The sequence below is a fragment of the Salvia miltiorrhiza genome, chromosome 8 (genome assembly GCF_028751815.1).
Source record: "Salvia miltiorrhiza cultivar Shanhuang (shh) chromosome 8, IMPLAD_Smil_shh, whole genome shotgun sequence".
NCBI lineage: Eukaryota > Viridiplantae > Streptophyta > Magnoliopsida > Lamiales > Lamiaceae > Salvia > Salvia miltiorrhiza.
In genome coordinates this window covers 6893969-6916975 of record NC_080394.1, presented here as the reverse complement: position 1 = coordinate 6916975, position 23007 = coordinate 6893969, and the positions used below count along the sequence as shown (strand labels likewise).

At 37.5% G+C, this 23007-nt stretch overlaps 1 protein-coding gene and 1 long non-coding RNA gene across 5 annotated transcripts; one reads left to right on the top strand and one right to left on the bottom strand.

The window, feature by feature from the left end:
- Window positions 1-413: 413 nt before the first annotated feature.
- LOC131000519 (sister-chromatid cohesion protein 3-like) lies at window positions 414-8871 on the bottom strand. 3 transcript variants are annotated; one of them, XM_057926473.1, is made up of 22 exons: window positions 8584-8871; window positions 8278-8470; window positions 7673-7785; window positions 7495-7587; window positions 7120-7280; window positions 6803-7039; window positions 6531-6675; window positions 6258-6436; window positions 6004-6149; window positions 5804-5931; window positions 4995-5168; window positions 4635-4796; window positions 4315-4515; window positions 4103-4240; window positions 3821-4024; window positions 3546-3690; window positions 3029-3135; window positions 2662-2796; window positions 1943-2205; window positions 1404-1528; window positions 850-1140; window positions 414-706 (listed from the first exon to the last, which is right to left on the bottom strand). In XM_057926473.1, exons 1-22 carry the CDS (start codon window positions 8626-8628, stop codon window positions 693-695), a joined length of 3399 nt encoding a protein of 1132 aa, XP_057782456.1. In that variant the 5' UTR covers window positions 8629-8871; the 3' UTR covers window positions 414-692. The 3 variants fall into 3 exon arrangements, with proteins under 3 accessions (XP_057782456.1, XP_057782457.1, XP_057782458.1); XM_057926474.1 differs by having other exon boundaries at window positions 850-1134; XM_057926475.1 differs by having other exon boundaries at window positions 8278-8465; window positions 8584-8854.
- Window positions 8872-10654: 1783 nt separating this feature from the next.
- On the top strand, window positions 10655-22705 carry LOC131000629 (uncharacterized). Of its 2 annotated transcripts, XR_009093756.1 has the most exons (4): window positions 10679-10900; window positions 12448-12523; window positions 13121-13626; window positions 22425-22705. It is a non-coding gene; the product is annotated as an uncharacterized LOC131000629 (long non-coding RNA). The 2 variants fall into 2 exon arrangements; XR_009093757.1 differs by lacking the exon at window positions 22425-22705 and having other exon boundaries at window positions 10655-10900; window positions 13121-13370.
- Window positions 22706-23007: the final 302 nt, after the last annotated feature.

The window sequence follows — 23007 nt, the reverse complement described above, 5'->3', positions numbered from 1 at the left end:
TGAATTAGTTGCACAATCACGATGATCTGGAAAAACTTAGAACCAACCAACTTCTGATCTGACCCTACTTTAAAAAGTAACCCAGAATTTACAATGTTTTTGTGATACAGAAACTGTAGTAGCTGTACAACCAACACAATAATGTATCAGGAATATTACATAAACTGGAGTATTTTTGTTTGCTAAGTTGGGAACAAAATGTAGTTTAATTTGAAATTAGCATCATCCTAACCTATTTATTATGCTTCTCTCTAACAATGTCTTGATTATCCCTCCACGTACCGCATAAAATATTTTTTACAAGTACCACAGTATTGAATTCATCTTATGCCCAGGATTAGCGTCATACATGGCTAGATTTCAGAAAAATGTACTGGCAGAAATAAATAAAAGAATGATCAACTATCTATACATACTATCAACGACCTTATAAATACGAGGTTAAAAGGTTCGAGCAGCAGCAAAGATTCCAAACAATTATCATACCGAAAATAGCACATGACATCCTGTGGCAAATTTGTACACCTACGGAATCATCTTATGGAAGCTGTGAGCAAAAGTGCGACAACAAAATACACAGACAAACTGTAGCTTCATAACTTACATGACACGACACTGCCCAGCTCGATTATCATTGGAGAGGTTCCAACTCTTCATGTCCAGAAATTGCTTCATTTTGGTTTGACATTTTGCTAACTGGAAGCCCCTACATCAGGAAAACGTAATTTTATACTAGTGAAATGAAACATAAAGAAGAGGGAAAGTAAGAAATCGGCCTTATTCTACTCCTCAAGCGGCAGAGGCATGAAAAAAAGTCATATATATACACACACACATATATATATGTACCAGAAGTTTTTGGGGTCGTCAGCTCCTCTGTTGCTCGGTCACTGTCTACTGTTCTTGTGTGGCTCTTAGAAACCCTTAATGATCTTAGCTTGGATGATGCTCTAAGTGAGTTTATCAATGGTTCATCCTCTTCTTGCTTGTCTTCAGCACCTAAATCCTGATCAGACCCACTAATTGAATCTTCTTCTTCACTTGAATTTTGCTCATCAAAAAGCCTTTTTCCTTGTAGAGTCTGCTGCTTGCGTGGGCGACCACGCCGTCTTACGGTTGTGCCTTCTTTACCATCTGCAACTTTATGCACATCAGGTTTTGGTAGTTAGCGTAGTATAACCCCAAAGTTAAATATCACTAACTTCTGATACCTTGTAATATGTATTGTTAAACTAAATGTTTTCAATAGAGAGATATACATAACCAGAGAGCATAAGGCGTGTCAGACATTATACCTCAAGCCAAAAGAAGGCATGACTTGTCTTAAGTTCTCAAAACTCCGTTTGCCCCCCCCCCCCCAAAAAAAAAAAAAATTATTGTCAAGAATCTGAAGCATGGAGTACCTTTGGCAGCTTCATTTTTCAAATATTTCTCGCGAAGGCTGTCTAGAAATGTGTAATAGGCACGCCAGCCACTTGGATCTTCATCCGTCTTCAAATTTTCAGTTCTTCTCTCAACTCCTTTCATACTAGTCAAATAACAAGTAAATGTGTAAATTTATTTGTCACGTTACATTTTAATATAAAATCCTAAGCATGTATTTGGAAGATCTGTTGAAGCCCATATGCAGCTGTACGCATCTGCTACGCTTCTCACAAATCAAATTTAGCAATAGGAATATGCTATCAGAAAATGATAAGATCAATATTACGCTAAGCTGATTTCTTGTAGTTCATTAATTATTTTATTCGACTTAAGAGGATTAAACACAGATTCTAATGTATATAAATGACTTAAAATAATCCACCAACTACATATTAATCCATTTATAAACTGATACTTCCCACAAAAAGAAAAACACAATGTATTAATAAGTGCTTTTATGTGATTAGTTTCTTTCATGCCTTTTTAATGTCAGTAAAATTGGAAGAGAAGCTCTTACATGTCAAATATGTCAGACGCAGGAAGTTTGGATACAAAATGAAGCATTGCACCCTCGAGGAATGACAGCTGCTTTGGTGCTTCTGCAAATGCAAAATTGATACCTTCTCTGACAATATTCAATATTTCAGCTTTATACTTGTTTCGAGCAGCACCAACGTACGACCCAGACAGCCGAGCAGCAAGATTTTTACATTCCTGGAATTTCTTGCTTGATATTTCATCATCACCAGAGGAAATTGCCACCAGATACCTTTGGTATGCCTAGTCAAAACATATAAACACTGTCACAAAGCTTTAATTACAGAAATTTGATCTTCGGTGCTCTTTCTTTATTGATGCTATCACACGACTTAATGTGGATCCCCTCGAGGGCCCATCTAACCTCCTTCTCTCCCCCCCCCCCCCACTCCTACCCAAACAACTAACCACAAATTCCAAAAATAAAATAAAATACAACCCGCTAACCATGAGGCTGTACTATGTCAGCATTATTTTTTATTTTTTATTTTGATAAATTAACAAGTAAATAAAAAAATTTAAAGACCGCACCACGGTGGACTCGAACCCAAGACCTCTGGCCTTGGGCATTAACCACACTATTATCAGCATTATTGTCACATCCTTTGATGAAGGAAAACCGGAAAATGAAAACATTGAAGCAGCCAAAAAAAAAAAGTTAAAGACCATAAAAAGTAAGTGGGTAATTAGTAGCCTTACCCTTTTCAGGGCTTCTAAAAGAATATTTGAGATGTCTCCCTTTTTCTTTAAGGAAGAGATTAGATGCTTAACTATCTCGGCGACACTAGCACTATACTTCTCCAGATGAGAGATGACCTCTGGGGCAAGATGTTCCTGCAGTCGGAACACCATACATATAACAAGCATGCACATATAAGTCAAATCACTTTTAAACTTTAAAATAGCTTTATCTTTCCCTAAAATTGACAAATGTATCAGGAACTAACACACACAGAGCAAAGAATAAGAATTATAAGCAAAAAATATCGCAGGGCATAAAACAGTATATGGATTGACACACAGAAATCATATCAATAACTAGAAAGAAACGAAAAGGTAGAGATACCTTAGCAACTGTATCAGTAGATACTAATTTGGCCAGAGCAAACATCACCATGTCAGCATTATTCTCCTCAATATATTCTCTGTTTTCTTCTTCATCTTCTGGATCATCTGCAGCGAATCAGAGATAAATTTAAAATACATTATTTTTCCAGAAAAAAAAAAAAAAAAAAAAAAACATTACATATAATATAAAGAAACAAACATGCTCACGTAAAATTGTTTAACAAGTACTTTAGGGATGATTTCATTGGTCAAAGTACAGCAAAAGCAAGCAGGCAGCAGGACCAGCAATCTATATGATTTTGCGAAGCCAAAAGAAATAGCAAAATCTAACAAGAAAAGACAGACTTGGAAAGGTGGGACTTTACCACAGCCATCAGGGTAAACCAGATCTCTTAGTTGGAATGCTTTGAAAATTATGAGCACATGCATAAATATTCATGCAGCTCAATAACAGCATATTGAATAATTACAACATATTTAAAACTGTACCAGTTAGAAGAGATACAGTCAACTACCTGAAACATCAAGCAGTTGCTCGCACATCCTCCAGTACTTTTCAATAATGGTTACATCTGGACTATACCCTAAGATTTCCAGCTTTGTTAAAGCAAATTTAGTCCTTTTGAACAAACACCAGGTATCTGCCAGAATACCACAGACCTACCAAAAGTATGCACACCAGCAGAGTCAAACAAAATAGTAATTCTAAAATTCTTTAAAAGGCCAAAACAGTAAGTGGCAAACAAGGCAGAGCTGATAAGTGAGAAATCATACGAAAGAGAGTGCTAACCCGATATGCCAGCTGAGTTTTAGACCTAATATCACTATGAAGTTGAAAAGAATCACGTAAAAAGTAATCAAGTTCTTCCAACAAGGCATCACGCTTCCCTAACAGAGAAGATAAAGATGCCTCTGAAACTGTTTCACTTGATAGAATGGAGTAGAGGCACCAAGAGACATGAAGGAACATATTCAGAAGCAAAAAAACAACAACCTGTATCGCAAAGCATGATGTCAAGAAACATGATAGAAGAACAAATGATTGTGCAATGAAGACATTTAGTTTGCAGACCTCATCATCCATGTTCCTGAAACTCTGAAGAATATGTACAAGGTCTTGATACAAGCTGTCTAGAGGAACTTTGTGCGATAACTGAAGTTCATACAACCTTTTCAGATTTACAAGCAAGGAGTATTCATCACCACCGTTCTGCGCACAAGAAGCAAGTCAATCCTCAGATCATCATGCAAATACAGAAAATATAAGCTTTGTGAGATTTCTACCATAACATCTTTCATAGCCGATTTTAATTTGGCAACCAAATCATCCTCAAGGTCCTTGATCTGATTTTGGGCAAAGTCTTGCAATTCTCCTTGGCTCTCAGAGGAACAGAACTTAATTGCCTTCACACATGCTCTCAAATTATCCTTCTCCCCATGCTTGAAAAAGGCCTCTCTCATAAGTTTAAGAACAGCCCTGAAGTTCTGCAAAAGACATTTTCCACAACATATATTGTATCACTTTTGTGTTAAGACTTAAGAGTACCATGTCTTGTACAACTATATAGATTAAACCATGTAGAAAAGCAATTTAAGGTATTCACCTGTTCCTGTCTCTTAAGAGAATAAAGCTCAAGATTCATGTGGGGAATAATTTCAACTAGAGGAGCCACTTTGTCCTTGTCAGGCATAAATTTGCGTAAGAGCTGGGGATAGGTCTTCATCATGGCAACTGTTATGTCGCGCTTACTGTTTTCAAACATTTCCTGGTAATGGTAAAGCAAAAGCATGGAATTGGATACTGTAGAATTTGGTTATAATACATTGCAGGGTCATAATATCTTTGTTGATAAATACAATTGAAGAAATTCAATAAACAGCTGCAGTGGATTAAATATAAAACAGAATTGGAATTCTGACAGAAAAATATTAGAAAAATGATGATAAAACAGTAATAATATAACCTTCTGAGCTTTGGTATGATGTGGGTTTCTATTGTCAGTAGCAGGAACAATCCTCTCTCCTACTGCCTTCCTAACTGATGCAAAGAGAAGCCGAATCAAATTTGTAGCATCTGCATCATCAAGCTCAGCTGATGGGTTATCTGCCAGAAGCATACGAATGATGCACTTCCAATCCTGCAAGTACATTCACTCCTTCACGAGGCAGCCAATTTATGAACAGACACTAGTATGATTGGAAATCCATCTGGTTCCACTGAATTTATTTAAACAACTTTCCAGCCACATAATTAGGAACACCTAGAAAATGGTTCAGATATAGCAATACAAGAAAAGCCATACTTCCAGGAAGAAAAGAACGTGAACAGAAAAATGGAGAAGAAGCCAAAAGAGATCGTGCATGAAGTGAGTACATCAACAGTGAATAGTATAAAATATATGTATCATCATTAATTCATTATCTTCATAACCTAGGAACAATCACTGACCCACTTAATTTTGATGATTCATGAACCTAGTGTGCTTCTACTCAGTACTCACAACAAAATAATGTTACATTTTGAAGCTAGGTGAAATTAATAGTGTAGATGACATTAGCAGGAAACCTCATTCTTTTGATTTCTTTGTTCTTTTCCAGTAAACTAATTGAACTAGGAAAGGGTGAGAAAGATATATTCGAGCGACAAGCACACCAAAGCAACATCCCAAAAACCACGATATATATCCTTTTTACGTTTCCAACTACTGCTCTCCAAATGTTTTAATTGAATTTATAACATGCATATCACATGTTACCATTAGCAGTTACGTACTTTCATGGCCCCCATGTAATCCCAGATATCATCAATGACATATGAACTCAGAATGGGATCAGCTGAAAATTCTTTGAGTATCTTCAACATTCTATTGATGTGGACCTCTGGAGAATCACTATCACTGCCTGAAAGAAATAACATAGGTAATCAGGCAAATTAAAGATTAAAATATAGATGCATCTGAAAACAACGGTAACCTGTTGAGAGAGATTGTGAATTATTGAACTTCTGAGCAATCAAATGGTCATGTACTAGGGCTCCAATGGCGCGTCGAACATCAGGTGGGTCATCAATTAATAAGTCATAGAAAGAACCTAGTTCTTCATCAGGCACAAGTTCATGTCTGCAATATATCCCAAAACCCCTAATCAGGACAAGTTTTGAAGTATGATCACCATGCCCCCCCCCCCCCCCAACCACACACACACCAAAACATCACAAGTTGTTGTACCTTAACAGCTGTTTTACAAGCCCTATTGCACATACTGAAACAGAAATGTCAACATCGTCAGCCAGCTCAAGCATCCGTTTATAGAATCTCTGAGTGAAAAGGCTCAGAGATGGCACATTGACATCCACCTCATAAAGATTTTGCAATGCCAAGACAGAGATCTTTCTAACACCAGAACTCTTCAAAGCAGATGGATAATGAGAAAATGTTCAGCATTTGGAGGAAAAATAAAGACTCGAACGCTCAACAATAATCTAACCAAATGTAACTTACTTTGTCGTTCAATGTCCATCCAAGATACTTCAAATATAAATCCTGCAAGAAAAGCGAGGGATATGACAGTACCCACACACCAAGCGACTCTATACACGACATTCGAATATCTGGGTCAATGTCTCGGTAACGATGCACGAATAACCTTGAAAAAAAGTAAACAAGATGAACTTCAGCATTGAACTGATATAAGTGCCTTAAACGGCATGAAAAATAAGGAACAAAATCTTATCACAGTTAATGAACAAAACTTCAGCATAAAGATAATGTACCCAGTAAAGATTTTCCTCATCATCTCTTCCAGTGTAGTTATCTTCTCATGTGTCATTGATAACCTTTTAGTGAGCGACTCGACTCGAGGTCCATCAATCTTCTTCTTGTTTTCAGCATCTAACTGTCTCTGAGTGGTTGCCCTCTGTGGACCAAGGATTTTAGCAACATTGATGAAGGACGTGACAAGTTGAAGTCCCATCAATGATGCAATTTGACGATAACTTCTAGGAGGAGTACTGCCAAACACAAAACCACAAGCTTAATAAGCTACTTTGTTCTATTTAATTTTCCTGGTAACTTGATTTCATGTACTTACCATGACAACGCAATGATGTAGTCCAAACATCTGTCAAATAATGACTGATCAAACAGTGGTCCATTCTGACATTCGCTGACCAAATTGTCCCAGAAATATACAAGATTATCTTTCAAATGTTTGAATCCTCTTTTGGAACTCTGGTAATCCTCAACTTCCCCCTAAGTCATAATTGTTAAGAAAAATCTTGAGTTTCATAAGTTTTAGGTCATATGGTTGCCCACATGAGGCTTATCTGTGGTGACCAAAGACACAACCCTATGTAAAAAACCAAAATATTCTTTAAAAGTATAAATATTCTTGAGAATTAGACAAATATGTTTCATTAGCAAGACAAATGTATAATGCATTTGATTCGGTATAAGCAAAGGATACCCTTTTTGCCATGTTAACAAGAGCAACAACCACATCATCAACGTCAGTCTCATCAATATTCTCTTCAAGAATACTATATTTTGCTCCGCAAGCCTGCACGTGATAGTGCACTTAAGTAGCAGCATAAAGTGATTAAATCTGGTCATAAAAAATTGATCGGAACACAGCATATAATAACCTCAAATAGCATAGTTAAGAGTTCAGCCATTGCGGATTTTTGGTTCCTCTCGTAGTGTTCAACCCATCTTTTGACTACCTCTGGAATTTCCTTCCCATCACCTTTAATAACCTCTGAAGAACAAGAAAGATGCATTTGTCATACACATAATATAATAAACACAATAAGATAAGAAAAGGTATAAACTAACTCAGGTCCTCCCTCTCCAGACTGCCCATAATATATGGTAAATGAACTAAAGAGCAGCAAAATTAGCCTGAAATATACAGTACAGTAATTTCATTCTCGAGGCAACCAATCTAGGCAAAACCAGCTAACCCCAAACTAGAAAAAAGGAACCACACAAGACAGAAAAGAACGATGGGCTGAGCATACAATAAAGTAAACTCGGTCTGAGAATGTTTATTTCTGAGATTATTCGAGGCCAAAACTTATACTGGGGTTGCAATAGGATAAAAAAGTGACCTAATCGCTTGAAAATAAGATTTCAAGCCCTATAATTTAAGTTGAATGATTAGAAATTTGAATAGATTTTACACAATTCTAATTACAAACACCTTATTGGTTTAACTGTCTCTAACTGACTAGGAGAAAAATGGCGGTACCAATCAAAGTGTGGTCGGCTTTACGAGCGGCTGCAGCCGAAGTTGAAGCACCTTCATTAGCTCTATTTCTCTTAGCTTTGGGGCGAGGTTGTTGAAATTCATCCGAAGATTCTTCCCTCTCTTCTTCCAATAAATCTTCAATTCTGTCTGTGCGAGTGAAATCGGCTTGCTTGACCTCAGCCCTAGGTCTTTTCTACTCGAACACAGGCATCAGCAATTATGCATTAGTGGATAGCAAGTAAAATTAGGGTTCAGAAGCACATCGAGGCAACATCAAATCTGTGAATTGAAGTGTAATTAACTAACCGAACGGCGAGTAGCTGTATCCGGCGCAACTGGTTCCTCTTCCATGAATTAACTGTAAATCTAATTCACTGTTAATCAAATGTCACGGATTATGGTATGCCAGAGTGTAGAGAGAGAGAGAGAGATGAGGGCGTTGAAGAATAGAGCGATTAGCTCCGAATAAGTGATTAAATCTTCCCGCCAGTTGAATATAGTAGTGGAAGTAATCGAAGACTGGAGCGGGAACCCAAAATGGTTTACTATCAAGTCAAAGTTTTTCTCTTCCCTTTCACCCATTTTGTTGCATTTTTGTATCAACTATTAGAGCAACTCCAATGCTGGTGTCTTAGAGGGGTGTCTTAGGAGTGGGCCCCACCTAAGACACACCTCTCTCCAATGGATTGTGTCTTAGGTGGGTGCTTAGATCCTCATTTCCACAAAATTCATATTTCTACACTTTTATTTTTAAAATTCATATTTTATTAAAATTTAAATTCTACATTACAATAATTTAAAAACATAATTTAAATACAATAATAATAAAAAAAATTACAATAATTTTCTAGGGCTCAAAAATTACAATAATTTAAAGACATAATTTAATTTTCTAGATGATTTTTAGATAATGAAAGGAATGGAATTAAATTGTGATATATATATAGATAAAGGGAAAAAAGAAAAAAAAATACACATTTCAGCCGTTGGCCCCAACGGTCACTTTATATATATATATATATATATACACGGTTATATTTATAAAAAAAAAAAAGGAATTTCGATTTTTTTTTTAAAAGGGCGCGTCCGCCGGACGCGCCACACACGCCTCGCCTTCGCCCCGGGTCTCTGCTTCGCCTCGGCCTCGGAACTGGCCGGGTCTCCAGCGCGGGCAGCACTCCAGCGCACCGGATCGATGCGAGCTTCGCCTCAAGCGCTGGAGTTGCTCTTAAGAGCATCTCCACCGCCAGTGTCCAAGGGAGTCTCGATCCAGGGCTTAGGGAGGGCGGCTGCACTGGAGACGTGCCCTGATGCGAGGCCGTGTCTTGGCGGAGACCCGGGGCGAAGAGAAGAAATGGTTGGTGCGACGCGCCCCATTTAAAAAAAAAAGTTGAAATTCGTTTTTTTTGAAATATTGTCGTTTGAATTTTTTTATTTTTTTTTAAATTCGATCGTTGGCTTCCAACGGTATTGTGAGATTTTAATATTTTTTTTCACTTTACCTATATATATCCCAACTTAATTCCAATCATTTTATTACCTACAAATCATCTCCACAACAAAAATTCTCTATAAGAAATGTCTTCCTCATCATCAAGCCACGAGGATGAGCGATGTGCTCAAGAATTTTCCAATCTTGTGCAAGAATTTAATCAAATTGTTCAAGCTATTGGTGATCTGGATGCGCAACCTCGTCGGTGGCGACGAAGAGTGGCAAAGAAGGCCTACATTCATCGGGACCGTGAAGCCGGCGCTCTACGTTTGCACGCGGATTACTTTGCTGAAGGCGGACCGTGAAGCCGGCGCTTGAACAACGACATCAACGTGTTCAACAACTCGACGTTGTTCAACGATCGACTGCAAGGAATGTGGGTGTCGGTCACATATCAAGTCAACAACGCCTACTACACAAGTGGGTACTACTTGACTGACGGCATCTATCCCAATTGGCGGGTATTCGTGAAGAGTCCTACACATCCGACGGATCCGAAGGGGAAGAGATTCAAAGTGATGCAGGAAGCGTGTAATACCCCGTTTCCCTGAGTTAAATTTAGAATTTATTTTGAACTTAGATTTAAGATGATTCACGCCGGAATGAGAAAAAGAATTTATTTTTAATTCCAACACAAATGATTTACAAAAACATTTGTAAATTTAGTTATTAAATTTATATGCATTACATATTTATTTAATTGAGCATCGATCATTTACACGAACTATTTTATTTAACGAACACTGAACGATTATTACAGTTTTCATAGTACAACCCGGAAGATTTTTATTTTATTTTATTTTATTACTTCCATCTACTCCTACACCCACCTACTCCATCAGCCACCATATGCCACAACTTTATAGCTTTTTGTTGAGACACCTCATTCACCACCATACCTTTCAATCATACCATACACCTCATTCATCACCATACCTTTCTCTACAAAGTCATTTCACTTCAATAAAGGATCTATCTTTTCCCTCACTTAGCATCTTCGATCAATCTCATTTCTCCCTCAAGTTACTCTCTAGTTCCAACAAACCCAAAGAAATCCAAGTGCAGAGCTCAGCCATATTGCGAATGGATCAAATTGCCACAAAACTCAGATTTCAGCAACTCAAACCAGAGGTTTCATCTTTGAATCTCTCTATCTATTTTATACTTGCTCATTCAGTTATGACACTGCAATTGTAACACATCAAACCTTCACATACTTTCATCTCATCATTTCGGTGCATATGTATACACATTCATAAAGAACAACAATTTCTTAAAATCACCAAGTGTTCAGACATACAATTTATGTGCATATAGATACATATATGAAGCATGCCAATTTTGATGTATTTTTGAAAAATGGAGTCGAGAGGGAGGCTAGGCGCTGCGGCTCTGCCGTTGCTGCCTAGCCACGGTGAAGAGTGGGGAAGGAGATGCGGTCGGTGGTGGTGGTTAGCCACTGCCGGAGACGAGGGAGAACATAAGGGAAATGGGCGGCGGTGGTGGCAGCTTGGTGGCTGCTACTCGCTGGGAATTTGAGGGCGGCGATGGTGGTGCCGCTGCTGCCCGGCCACAGCTGGAGAGAGAGAGGTGGTCTGGGCTGGGTATTGCTGAGGGTGTCGGCGACGGTGGCTCCGGCTGCTGCTGTCGCCGAGAGAGAGACCGAGGGAGGCGACGGCGCTCGTCGTCGCCAAGGGGGATTCAAGGGAGAAGTGACCAGAGATGACGCCCTTCGCCGGAGACGCGGCCGCGGCTTGACAGCGGCAGGGGGAGACCGGAGGAGATTCGAGGGAGAGAGAGAGACGGCAGCCTTCCAGCCGTGAATTCGCCGGGGTTGGAGCAGGCGGCGGCGGATCAGTCGAGAGAGGCGAGCAGTCGGACTGATTTGTGGGTGTGTGAGTCTTGACCATGGTTGTGAGTTAGAGAGAGATCAGAGGGAGTCCAGGCGGCGGTGGCGGCTTATCCGTCGACGCCGGAAAAGAGAACGAGGAAGAAGGAGGCTGGGCGGCGCAGCCGCTAGATGTGTCTGCGTTTGTGTTGTGAGTGTGACCGAGAGAGGGAGTAGGGAAGAAAAGGGGGTGGGATGTTGGGCTTTAGGTTTGGGTTAGGAGTTGGGTTTTAAATTTGGGCCGGGTTTTTAATTAGTGTTGGGCTGAAAATTTTGTTAGAGAGTGGGCCGATTTAATTAGTAGTGGGCTCGAGTCATGGGCCGAGATTTTATTTATTTTTGTTTCAGCTGGGCTTTTAATTTTTAAATCTGTTGGGCCTTTATTAATTTATTTAATTGGATTTATGCAGATTTTTATTTAAAGGAGATACACTATTTTAATTAATTAGACTTATTAAGTTTGATTAATTATTTTAAAGATAATTAGCATAATAATATTATTATTATGAAGTGCATATTTTAAGTAATTACTTATATGCTAAGCATGTCATGAAATTGCATTATATTTTGCAATAAGAATATTTATGATTTAATTGGTTTTATTTATAATTCCAATTATTAAAAGATGAGTAAGAATATTGTTGGTGTTCTTAACTCAAGAGAAAATGTTTTCAATTATTTATTCATTAAATTTTGAAAACCCGGCTAAGTGAATCATAGAATATTAAGCACTACACCATGACTTAAGATTAGAATTCAAGGAGACCTATTGAGAATAGATTTCTTGTAGGCTTTGAGCAACAGGAGGATTAGCATTGCTATTCCGATTCAGAGATAAGGATAAACGACAGGCTTTGCCTAATCAGGTGGGCATTATTTTATTATTACGTATATAGAGATCCCCTGCGTGACGTAGGCCTCATATACGAATATATATGCATGATATGTTTTAACTGTTAATTTCAGTTTTATGAAAAGTTCAAATGATAAATGGCTCTTTATGAAATGATATGAAATGTTTATGAAATGAAATGAAATGTTTATGAAATGATTGACTGCCAAAAATGTTTATGTTTTTATATGTATCCTATCTGTGTTGGTTCGCCAACTTTAAAGGAAATCCAATTGGGATCCTATGCTAGACAAAGGTCGCTAGCTAGGGTTAACGTGTACACTTATGGAGACCGCGAGTCGCTTGCGACCGGTCTTGGCGTCCGTGGTAAGGAGGCCTCCTTCCCGGCGCGTGACAGAAAGGAACAGATATGGATCATATGAAGGAAAATGATCGGCCGATCGACTTTATGAAAATGAAAGAAATATTTTAGTAAGCGCAGGTCATTTAAGAAAACCCCTGTGTGTTACTGTTATGGCAGTTCAATTTATATATGTATGCATGTTGTATTTTCGGCTATGCCCACTGAGTATCTTTATACTCAGCCCTGCATGTATTTCTAAATGTGCAGGTTGAGCAGTTGATGGAATGGAATGATGTTGAGCGGGTGTTCCTTTGACATTTCAAGAAATGTAACCTTGAGTATACATCTTCATATGTATATCTCACACGTTTTCCGCTGCAAAACACTTTGATTAGGATAACTTTATGTTATGAAATTGTGACACGTGTTATTGGGTAACCCACCTTAATCAGTTCTCATTTATGTGTATGTTTTATAAGTATCCAAATAATCATATATGATCCTAGCATTTTATCTATGAGTGACATTTCCATATACTTTAATGTTAAGTAATTGTCCATTTCCATTTCTTATTGTTCACCCCAAGTCATAACCCCTGTTAACCCGTCATTGGGATAGTGGGCTGTGACAGAGTGGTATCAGAGCGGTTCGTTCGCTCTGGCCCTAGAAACCTTATTCTAAAGAGTCGAGTCTAGTTTGATTCTTTAGACTTACACGGGTTCATATGGCACCGCTCAACACTCCATTGCATCGTGCTCAATCAAGGAAAGAAGGTAACTGCAGTTTCAACGTTTTAAAGATGTTAATGTTCTAAAATGCTTCATGAATATGTTTATGTGAAGAGTATGTTATGATGGAATGTTGAATGTTTTGCCTTTCATGGCATATTTTTGCAGTCTATGATGTTATGATCAGATGAATGATAGAAAAGTGACATATGTTTTCCCAGAGAACATAGATTGTTATAAGTTGCATGATCACAATTTTAAAAGAACATAGACTTCTAGATTAGTAGTATATCTCTACAATCTAGATTCTTAAGGTGATGATGTAGAAGAATGAAAGAGAACTTAGAGCGTTTCAGCTCCCTCAAGAAAACAATGATTCTTTTGAACTACAAAGAGGAATGGAAAGATATGTACGAGGTAAAGGAAAAACACAGAATGACGATACGCGACGAATTCAAGGTAAACGTTGCATCAAAGGTTGAACCATAGTCTCTACGTTCGAATGTTCAAGTGCGACGGAATATCAAATCGACTTTTGCTACAGGGCAGATTTTAAGAATAGTGTGCTTTGCCTGTGTACGTATGTCTGTATGTATATGTCTTAAGAGAGGTTTGGGGTTTGAGATCAATAGGATAGAGAACCTTAAGATAAGTTTAGTTGTCATAATGAGCTTATGTTTTGTTATGTATAATATGTTCATGGCTCTCCAAGTTCGGGACGATGTTTCCCGTGTGACTGGGAGGTGATGATGTTGGACCTGGCCAGTCCACATGATCCAAATCTCAGTAGACGTCTTTTGGGTTGAAAACCCATGTGTTTCAACTTTCGGTTGAAAAGCCAGATGGGTTCTTACTCGAGGTCATTTTGTTCGACCTAGTAGTTAATCATTTCATACCCTCTGGTCATTCTTTTGATTCTCTTGAACAATTTCTACAACACCTTGCTTTGATGTTGTGTTGAGTTTGAGCCTTGCAACTCGTGAGTTGTCATAATAGATTCCCTTGTTTGATAAGACCAAGAAGTGTTAGTCTACCGATGTAGTATACTACCCAAATTATGGCTTCGTATAATTGTGTCTCATTGTGATTGGTTGAGATTAGTTTTTGTCCTATAAATGATATCGACCACTCATTATGATAGAAATTCAGAGTCCAAGCTAAGACCGTAATATAGTGTTCGAGTACGAGGACTTAAGTTAAATGGGTCTATGATAGTTTTAAGATAAATTCATAGGAAAGTGTTATTCATGTGATAGGTAACAAGAAATGGGTTGATGACTATTTTAGTCTTTGGGAAAAAGAATACCCCGTAGATGAGCCCTAGGAATGAGGTAAGAGCAAAATGAACCGCCGCAAAAGGACGAGGGAACTTATTCTCAAGTAAATCTCGTGTATATAAATTGGAATTAGGAATCCAATTGATATGAGGAGAGACCCGAATCTATTCTAGATCGGAAAGTTAAAGTACTAAGGAATAAGTCGATACCCTTAGTAATAGTTCTTTGGAAGCACTATGATCAAGAAAAGGCGATGTGGGAACTCGATTCTAGCATGAATGAGAAGTACCCAGAATTATTTTCTGTGGTACAAATTTCGTGACGAAATTTCTTTTAAAGTGGATAGTATGTCATACCTCGACTTTTAATTCCTGATTAAGGGCTTAATTATTAATAATTAGGGTTCGGCATCCATTAATAATAAAAACTGGTTTGATTTATCTGATGTGATTTAATCGTTATATATGTGTTTTAATGTGCTTAGTTAAAGGAAATTTTTATAAATGTGGTGCATAAGTTATAATTGGTGAGTTAAGTGTATTTATATGAGCCACATGAATTTTAAATTATGCATGAAGTCATGAATTTTATCAAAATTTGATAGTACATGTAACACCCCGTACTTTTCCCTATATTGTGAGATAGTGTCTTAACACTATTGAGAGTACTGAGATGTCAGAGAGATTGACTGTCCTATTAAGAAAATAGGAATAATGAGTTGGAAATAGAGTCGAGAAAGAAAGAGTGAAAAACCTTGATAAAAAAAAAAAAAAAAATCGGTCGGAGAGACGTCTAGTTTGTCTGTGTTTGCCGACTGCTTTGACGTGATATTATGTGAAATTACGTGACTGATTGATTATGTGAGTTTTGTTACGTATGTCATTGTGAGCAAGTTATTATGATTTTTATTTGATGACTTTAGCTCTTGGAATTTTAATTAAGTTTTCAAAGCAAGTGCAGTTTATTTTTACTGAGAAATCAAAGAATGCCGGTTTATGAAAATTTTTCCAAACAAAATATTTTCAAATCATTTTTCCTATGATGAAGAATATTATAATTAAGTGAGTGCACTAATATTAGTGCCATATTTATTTTAAATATTGGTCACAAGAGTTTTGTGTTATAGCATTGCATTAATTAGTAATTAGTCTTTTATGATTTTATTAATGTAGCTTAACACATGATTTATTCTAGACTACACAACCTTACACACACATGATTATGTTAATCTAATAAGCATGTGATTAATTTCCTTAGCCTTACTTGAAGTGGACATGTGGTATGAAGATGAAGGGAAGGGATTAGTGTATAGGGGGGACAAGTATTAAATGGTGAATAGTGTTTGGTCTCCAATCATCCTTCCTAAGCAAGACAAATTCACTTCATTTTCCTCATTTTCTTCACCATTCGGCCACTCTCAATTTCTCTCCCTCTCTTCCGATTTTGCTCCAAAAGATCACCATAGATGAATCACCAAAGCTTCCAAGTTCACATCAAGATCAATTCATCCACCAAATCAACATGAACACCTTTCAATTCTTGAAGATTTCAAGAGGACCGTGGTGTTTGGTTTGAAGAGTGAGAAAGGAAAACTTTGATTTTTGTTTAATCTTGGGTAAGTGATTCTTATTTTTATAGATCTAGATTGTATGATGTTATATGTGAGTATATGATCATGATTGAGCAAGAAAATCACCCAACTTATTTCTATGAAATTATCGAAAATTAGGAGCTTGAAACCCTACGAAATTTTGTTGTTTGTTTTCTTGAATTGGCTTGAGTTATATGATGATTGATGATTATTGAGTTAATATATATGAATATCTTGATGATTAGCCATGAGATATAGATTTTTCTATTAGGTTAGTTTACCTAAAATTGGGATGTTGAGATCCTATGGATCAATTGATGTATTGATGATGGATTTGAGTTTATGAGATGATCTAGATGATTAATGATGGATGAGATTGAAGCTTGAGGTTGAGAAGTGAAAAATGAAAAGTGTTAGTTTGAGGAAGAAAATGACATACATGTGTATCTATATATGATCTTGTTTTATGATGTTGATTTGTGCTAATTGGTAACCTATGATGTTAGATCTATGACTTGATCAATAGGTTATACATGATTAGTGATATTTTCAAAAGAGTTTAGTTTAATAAAAATTATGACTTTTTGCCTAAGTGTTATTTAAGTGATTTTGGCTTAAGATATATGTATTTGAGCATGATATTAGTGTATAATTATGTTTGAGTAAGTCTTTTGTTGGCTAAGAAATTTTTTTTTTGACTTTGTTTAGTTTATATGAGTTTTTGAGTTTTCATATTTTGAGAAGTCAATGATTGATAAAATGAGGTCTAATTGCTTTATGACTATTATGTGAAAGTTTGTCATGTTTTATTAAGAGTTTTATGATGATACATGAAGTTTCATTAGAGTTTAGTACATGATAAAAGGGAATCTATATGTGTATAATGATTTATATGATGAATGAGATCGTGTTTGAGTATTTGAGTAATTTTGAGCATGAAAATGAGAAGAGAATTTTAATGATGCGTTTATTGAAACGTTTTACTAGAGATTTGAGGTTATGATGTAAGAAGAGAGTCAAGATTTGAGTATGATGAGCATTATAATGTGCTTGAATGTTTGTGAGTGTTATATGTGTTTAAAATGAGCTTTGATGAGTTTCCTTTAAGGAATGTTGGGTTGAGTATTTTAAGAGTTTGAGATGAGATTTTGGTGAATTTCGTAGGCTTACTGACCTACTGTGATCGACGGTTTTTCAATGTTAAAAAAAAAAAAAAAACTTTGAAAATTTTATACCAAGTCTCTACATGAGTCTTGAGAACATCGGTAAAATTTCAAGTCATTTGGACTTCGTTTACTATTTTTATAAAATACAAAACCGAAACTGCACATTACTACCGAGAGTTTCAGAGAGCAGGGGAAAGAGTCATTCATTTCAGTAGCTTCCTGTGTGATCTAGCTTTCCAAAATTTTATGGTATTAACCTTATTGTGTTAGCTAGATATCCACAAAATGTGAGCCCAGTTTGACAACATTTACTATTTTTTTCAAAAAAATCCAAGTTTTCGATTGCTCAAAACTGCCGAATATGGTAGACTGTAGTAAAACAGTCATATCTCCTACAATACTTCGAGTTTTTGACTCTACTTTTTTTTATATGAAATTAGACTCGATGACCTTTCTTTTGGTATGAGTCTCGAGTCCAGGAGGTGTCGAAGTAAGAACAGGTTAGATTTTGAAGTTGAGTCAGTGTAAAAACAGAGCGTGTTTTGATAATGTTTGATTGTGTTTTCTTATATGCCTTATGTGATTGTGTTGTCTATGTGTTGAATGAGATTGGACGAGCCTTATATGAGAGATAAATCGAGACTTAGTACCATGATTTTCTTGAAACCTATCCTTGAACTTAAGGATTTGAGATGAGTGGAGAGTTTATATAGAGATGAGTAAAGAGATAGAATATGAGATAGAGCATGAGTTAAGGCTTTATGAGTATGGATTTTAAAAGGATTAAAATGTTTTAAATCAATTCCTTTTTAATGGAGTTTAAAATGCTTATTTAAGTCATTTATAAATGAATAATGAGAAATGCGTAAAGAAGTTCGTAAATGAATCGCGGCATGAGATTTTCAATTTCCCTAGTAAACTAAGGAGATATTATGAAGGAATAAGCAATGAACGAGACTCTCACCACCGAGTCACTACAACAATTGGAGAAGGAAAAAGTTCACGCACAAACAAGATATGTACATCACCTCAAGATGGAGGTAAAGAAAAAGGAAATGGAAGGAAAGCACTAGAACTAAACTTAAGGTATAACCCAACCCCAAGGCTAGTAGGCTCCAGTTAAGAGAGTGAATGCTTTGGCTAAAGTGCCAGAAGCTACAGCAAGAATAAAGTTGGAACGCCACCACAATGGAAACTTAGAAACCCCATTAAATAATCATTTGGAAATGATAAAATGAGTTTACATGGCAGAAGGGGTGCCATTAATCTTTAAGTGAAAGTTACCAAGATGATGAGAAAAGTTTGATATTAGAATTCCCTAGTCAAATCTGAGAAGGTGACTTAGGACGAAGGAAACAATTAAGGTAGTTCACCACTTTACTAAGATGAAGTGAGTGAAAGAATGTTGTTAGGTCCTGAACTGGTCCAACAGATGATTGAGAAAGTCGACCACATAAAAAAAAAAAAAAAAAAAATCTTACGCCGATAAACGCCGATCGAAATTAGAATTTAATGTTGGGGATCGATTTTTCCTCAAAGTCTCTCCCTCAAAGGGAGTTATACGTTTCGGGAAATAGGGGCAAGTTACGACCCCGTTATATAGGACCTTTTGAGATCCTAGATAAGTTAGGCCTTTGTAGCCTATAAGTTGGCTCTGCCACCAAGCATTGTGGATGTATACAATACGTATAGCATCTCGCAATTAAGAAAGCATGTGATTAAGCAAGATAAAGTAGTCCTAGCCAGGACCTAAGTTGTGAAGAGAAATCAGTCCAGATACTTGATCGCAAGATTCAAGTTTTACGAGGCAATAATATTGTTCTCGTCATGTAGTGGAACCATCACAGGATGGAAAAGGCCAAAAAAAAAAAAAAAAAAAAAGAGATGAATGAAACGAATGACTAGTATCACAAGATAGAATACCGGATATGCAATTCCGAGGACGGAATTTTTATAAGGAGGGAGGGATGTAATACCCCGTTTCCCTGAGTTAAATTTAGAATTTATTTTGAACTTAGATTTAAGATGATTCACGCCGGAATGAGAAAAAGAATTTATTTTTAATTCCAACACAAATGATTTACAAAAACATTTGTAAATTTAGTTATTAAATTTATATGCATTACATATTTATTTAATTGAGCATCGATCATTTACACGAACTATTTTATTTAACGAACACTGAACGATTATTACAGTTTTCATAGTACAACCCGGAAGATTTTTATTTTATTTTATTTTATTACTTCCATCTACTCCTACACCCACCTACTCCATCAGCCACCATATGCCACAACTTTATAGCTTTTTGTTGAGACACCTCATTCACCACCATACCTTTCAATCATACCATTCTCTGCAATCATACCATACACCTCATTCATCACCATACCTTTCTCTACAAAGTCATTTCACTTCAATAAAGGATCTATCTTTTCCCTCACTTAGCATCTTCGATCAATCTCATTTCTCCCTCAAGTTACTCTCTAGTTCCAACAAACCCAAAGAAATCCAAGTGCAGAGCTCAAGCCATATTGCGAATGGATCAAATTGCCACAAAACTCAGATTTCAGCAACTCAAACCAGAGGTTTCATCTTTGAATCTCTCTATCTATTTTATACTTGCTCATTCAGTTATGACACTGCAATTGTAACACATCAAACCTTCACATACTTTCATCTCATCATTTCGGTGCATATGTATACACATTCATAAAGAACAACAATTTCTTAAAATCACCAAGTGTTCAGACATACAATTTATGTGCATATAGATACATATATGAAGCATGCCAATTTTGATGTATTTTTGAAAAATGGAGTCGAGAGGGAGGCTAGGCGCTGCGGCTCTGCCGTTGCTGCCTAGCCACGGTGAAGAGTGGGGAAGGAGATGCGGTCGGTGGTGGTGGTTAGCCACTGCCGGAGACGAGGGAGAACATAAGGGAAATGGGCGGCGGTGGTGGCAGCTTGGTGGCTGCTACTCGCTGGGAATTTGAGGGCGGCGATGGTGGTGCCGCTGCTGCCCGGCCACAGCTGGAGAGAGAGAGGTGGTCTGGGCTGGGTATTGCTGAGGGTGTCGGCGACGGTGGCTCCTGGCTGCTGCTGTCGCCGAGAGAGAGACCGAGGGAGGCGGCGGCGCTCGTCGTCGCCAAGGGGGATTCAAGGGAGAAGTGACCAGAGATGACGCCCTTCGCCGGAGACGCGGCCGCGGCTTGACAGCGGCAGGGGGAGACCGGAGGAGATTCGAGGGAGAGAGAGAGACGGCAGCCTTCCAGCCGTGAATTCGCCGGGGTTGGAGCAGGCGGCGGCGGATCAGTCGAGAGAGGCGAGCAGTCGGACTGATTTGTGGGTGTGTGAGTCTTGACCATGGTTGTGAGTTAGAGAGAGATCAGAGGGAGTCCAGGCGGCGGTGGCGGCTTATCCGTCGACGCCGGAAAAGAGAACGAGGAAGAAGGAGGCTGGGCGGCGCAGCCGCTAGATGTGTCTGCGTTTGTGTTGTGAGTGTGACCGAGAGAGGGAGTAGGGAAGAAAAGGGGGTGGGATGTTGGGCTTTAGGTTTGGGTTAGGAGTTGGGTTTTAAATTTGGGCCGGGTTTTTAATTAGTGTTGGGCTGAAAATTTTGTTAGAGAGTGGGCCGATTTAATTAGTAGTGGGCTCGAGTCATGGGCCGAGATTTTATTTATTTTTGTTTCAGCTGGGCTTTTAATTTTTAAATCTGTTGGGCCTTTATTAATTTATTTAATTGGATTTATGCAGATTTTTATTTAAAGGAGATACACTATTTTAATTAATTAGACTTATTAAGTTTGATTAATTATTTTAAAGATAATTAGCATAATAATATTATTATTATGAAGTGCATATTTTAAGTAATTACTTATATGCTAAGCATGTCATGAAATTGCATTATATTTTGCAATAAGAATATTTATGATTTAATTGGTTTTATTTATAATTCCAATTATTAAAAGATGAGTAAGAATATTGTTGGTGTTCTTAACTCAAGAGAAAATGTTTTCAATTATTTATTCATTAAATTTTGAAAACCCGGCTAAGTGAATCATAGAATATTAAGCACTACACCATGACTTAAGATTAGAATTCAAGGAGACCTATTGAGAATAGATTTCTTGTAGGCTTTGAGCAACAGGAGGATTAGCATTGCTATTCCGATTCAGAGATAAGGATAAACGACAGGCTTTGCCTAATCAGGTGGGCATTATTTTATTATTACGTATATAGAGATCCCCTGCGTGACGTAGGCCTCATATACGAATATATATGCATGATATGTTTTAACTGTTAATTTCAGTTTTATGAAAAGTTCAAATGATAAATGGCTCTTTATGAAATGATATGAAATGTTTATGAAATGAAATGAAATGTTTATGAAATGATTGACTGCCAAAAATGTTTATGTTTTTATATGTATCCTATCTGTGTTGGTTCGCCAACTTTAAAGGAAATCCAATTGGGATCCTATGCTAGACAAAGGTCGCTAGCTAGGGTTAACGTGTACACTTATGGAGACCGCGAGTCGCTTGCGACCGGTCTTGGCGTCCGTGGTAAGGAGGCCTCCTTCCCGGCGCGTGACAGAAAGGAACAGATATGGATCATATGAAGGAAAATGATCGGCCGATCGACTTTATGAAAATGAAAGAAATATTTTAGTAAGCGCAGGTCATTTAAGAAAACCCCTGTGTGTTACTGTTATGGCAGTTCAATTTATATATGTATGCATGTTGTATTTTCGGCTATGCCCACTGAGTATCTTTATACTCAGCCCTGCATGTATTTCTAAATGTGCAGGTTGAGCAGTTGATGGAATGGAATGATGTTGAGCGGGTGTTCCTTTGACATTTCAAGAAATGTAACCTTGAGTATACATCTTCATATGTATATCTCACACGTTTTCCGCTGCAAAACACTTTGATTAGGATAACTTTATGTTATGAAATTGTGACACGTGTTATTGGGTAACCCACCTTAATCAGTTCTCATTTATGTGTATGTTTTATAAGTATCCAAATAATCATATATGATCCTAGCATTTTATCTATGAGTGACATTTCCATATACTTTAATGTTAAGTAATTGTCCATTTCCATTTCTTATTGTTCACCCCAAGTCATAACCCCTGTTAACCCGTCATTGGGATAGTGGGCTGTGACAGAGCGGCTCGCAAGGATATTGAACGAGCCTTCGGCGTCTTTCAAACTCGTTGGGCAATCGTTAAAGGCCCATCGCGTCTTTGGAGCAAGGAGGAGATGGCGACATCATGTTCACGTGCATCATTTTGCACAACAAGATCATTGAAGACGAAGGCGAGCACGCAACACAGTGGGAAGAAGACGCCGACGAATCTTCGAGTAGCGCCGCATCTCAACCTCGT

Excerpts from the sequence above, each read along its gene's own strand:
- LOC131000519 (XM_057926473.1), bottom strand. The coding sequence starts at position 8,628 with ATGGAAGAGGAACCAGTTGCGCCGGATACAGCTACTCGCCGTTCG. Across the intron at positions 6,437-6,530 it reads GATGGACATTGAACGACAAA|AGTTCTGGTGTTAGAAAGAT; the intron begins GTAAGTTACATT and ends TCTGCTTTGAAG. Across the intron at positions 1,529-1,942 it reads GCGTCTGACATATTTGACAT|TATGAAAGGAGTTGAGAGAA; the intron begins GTAAGAGCTTCT and ends TTATTTGACTAG.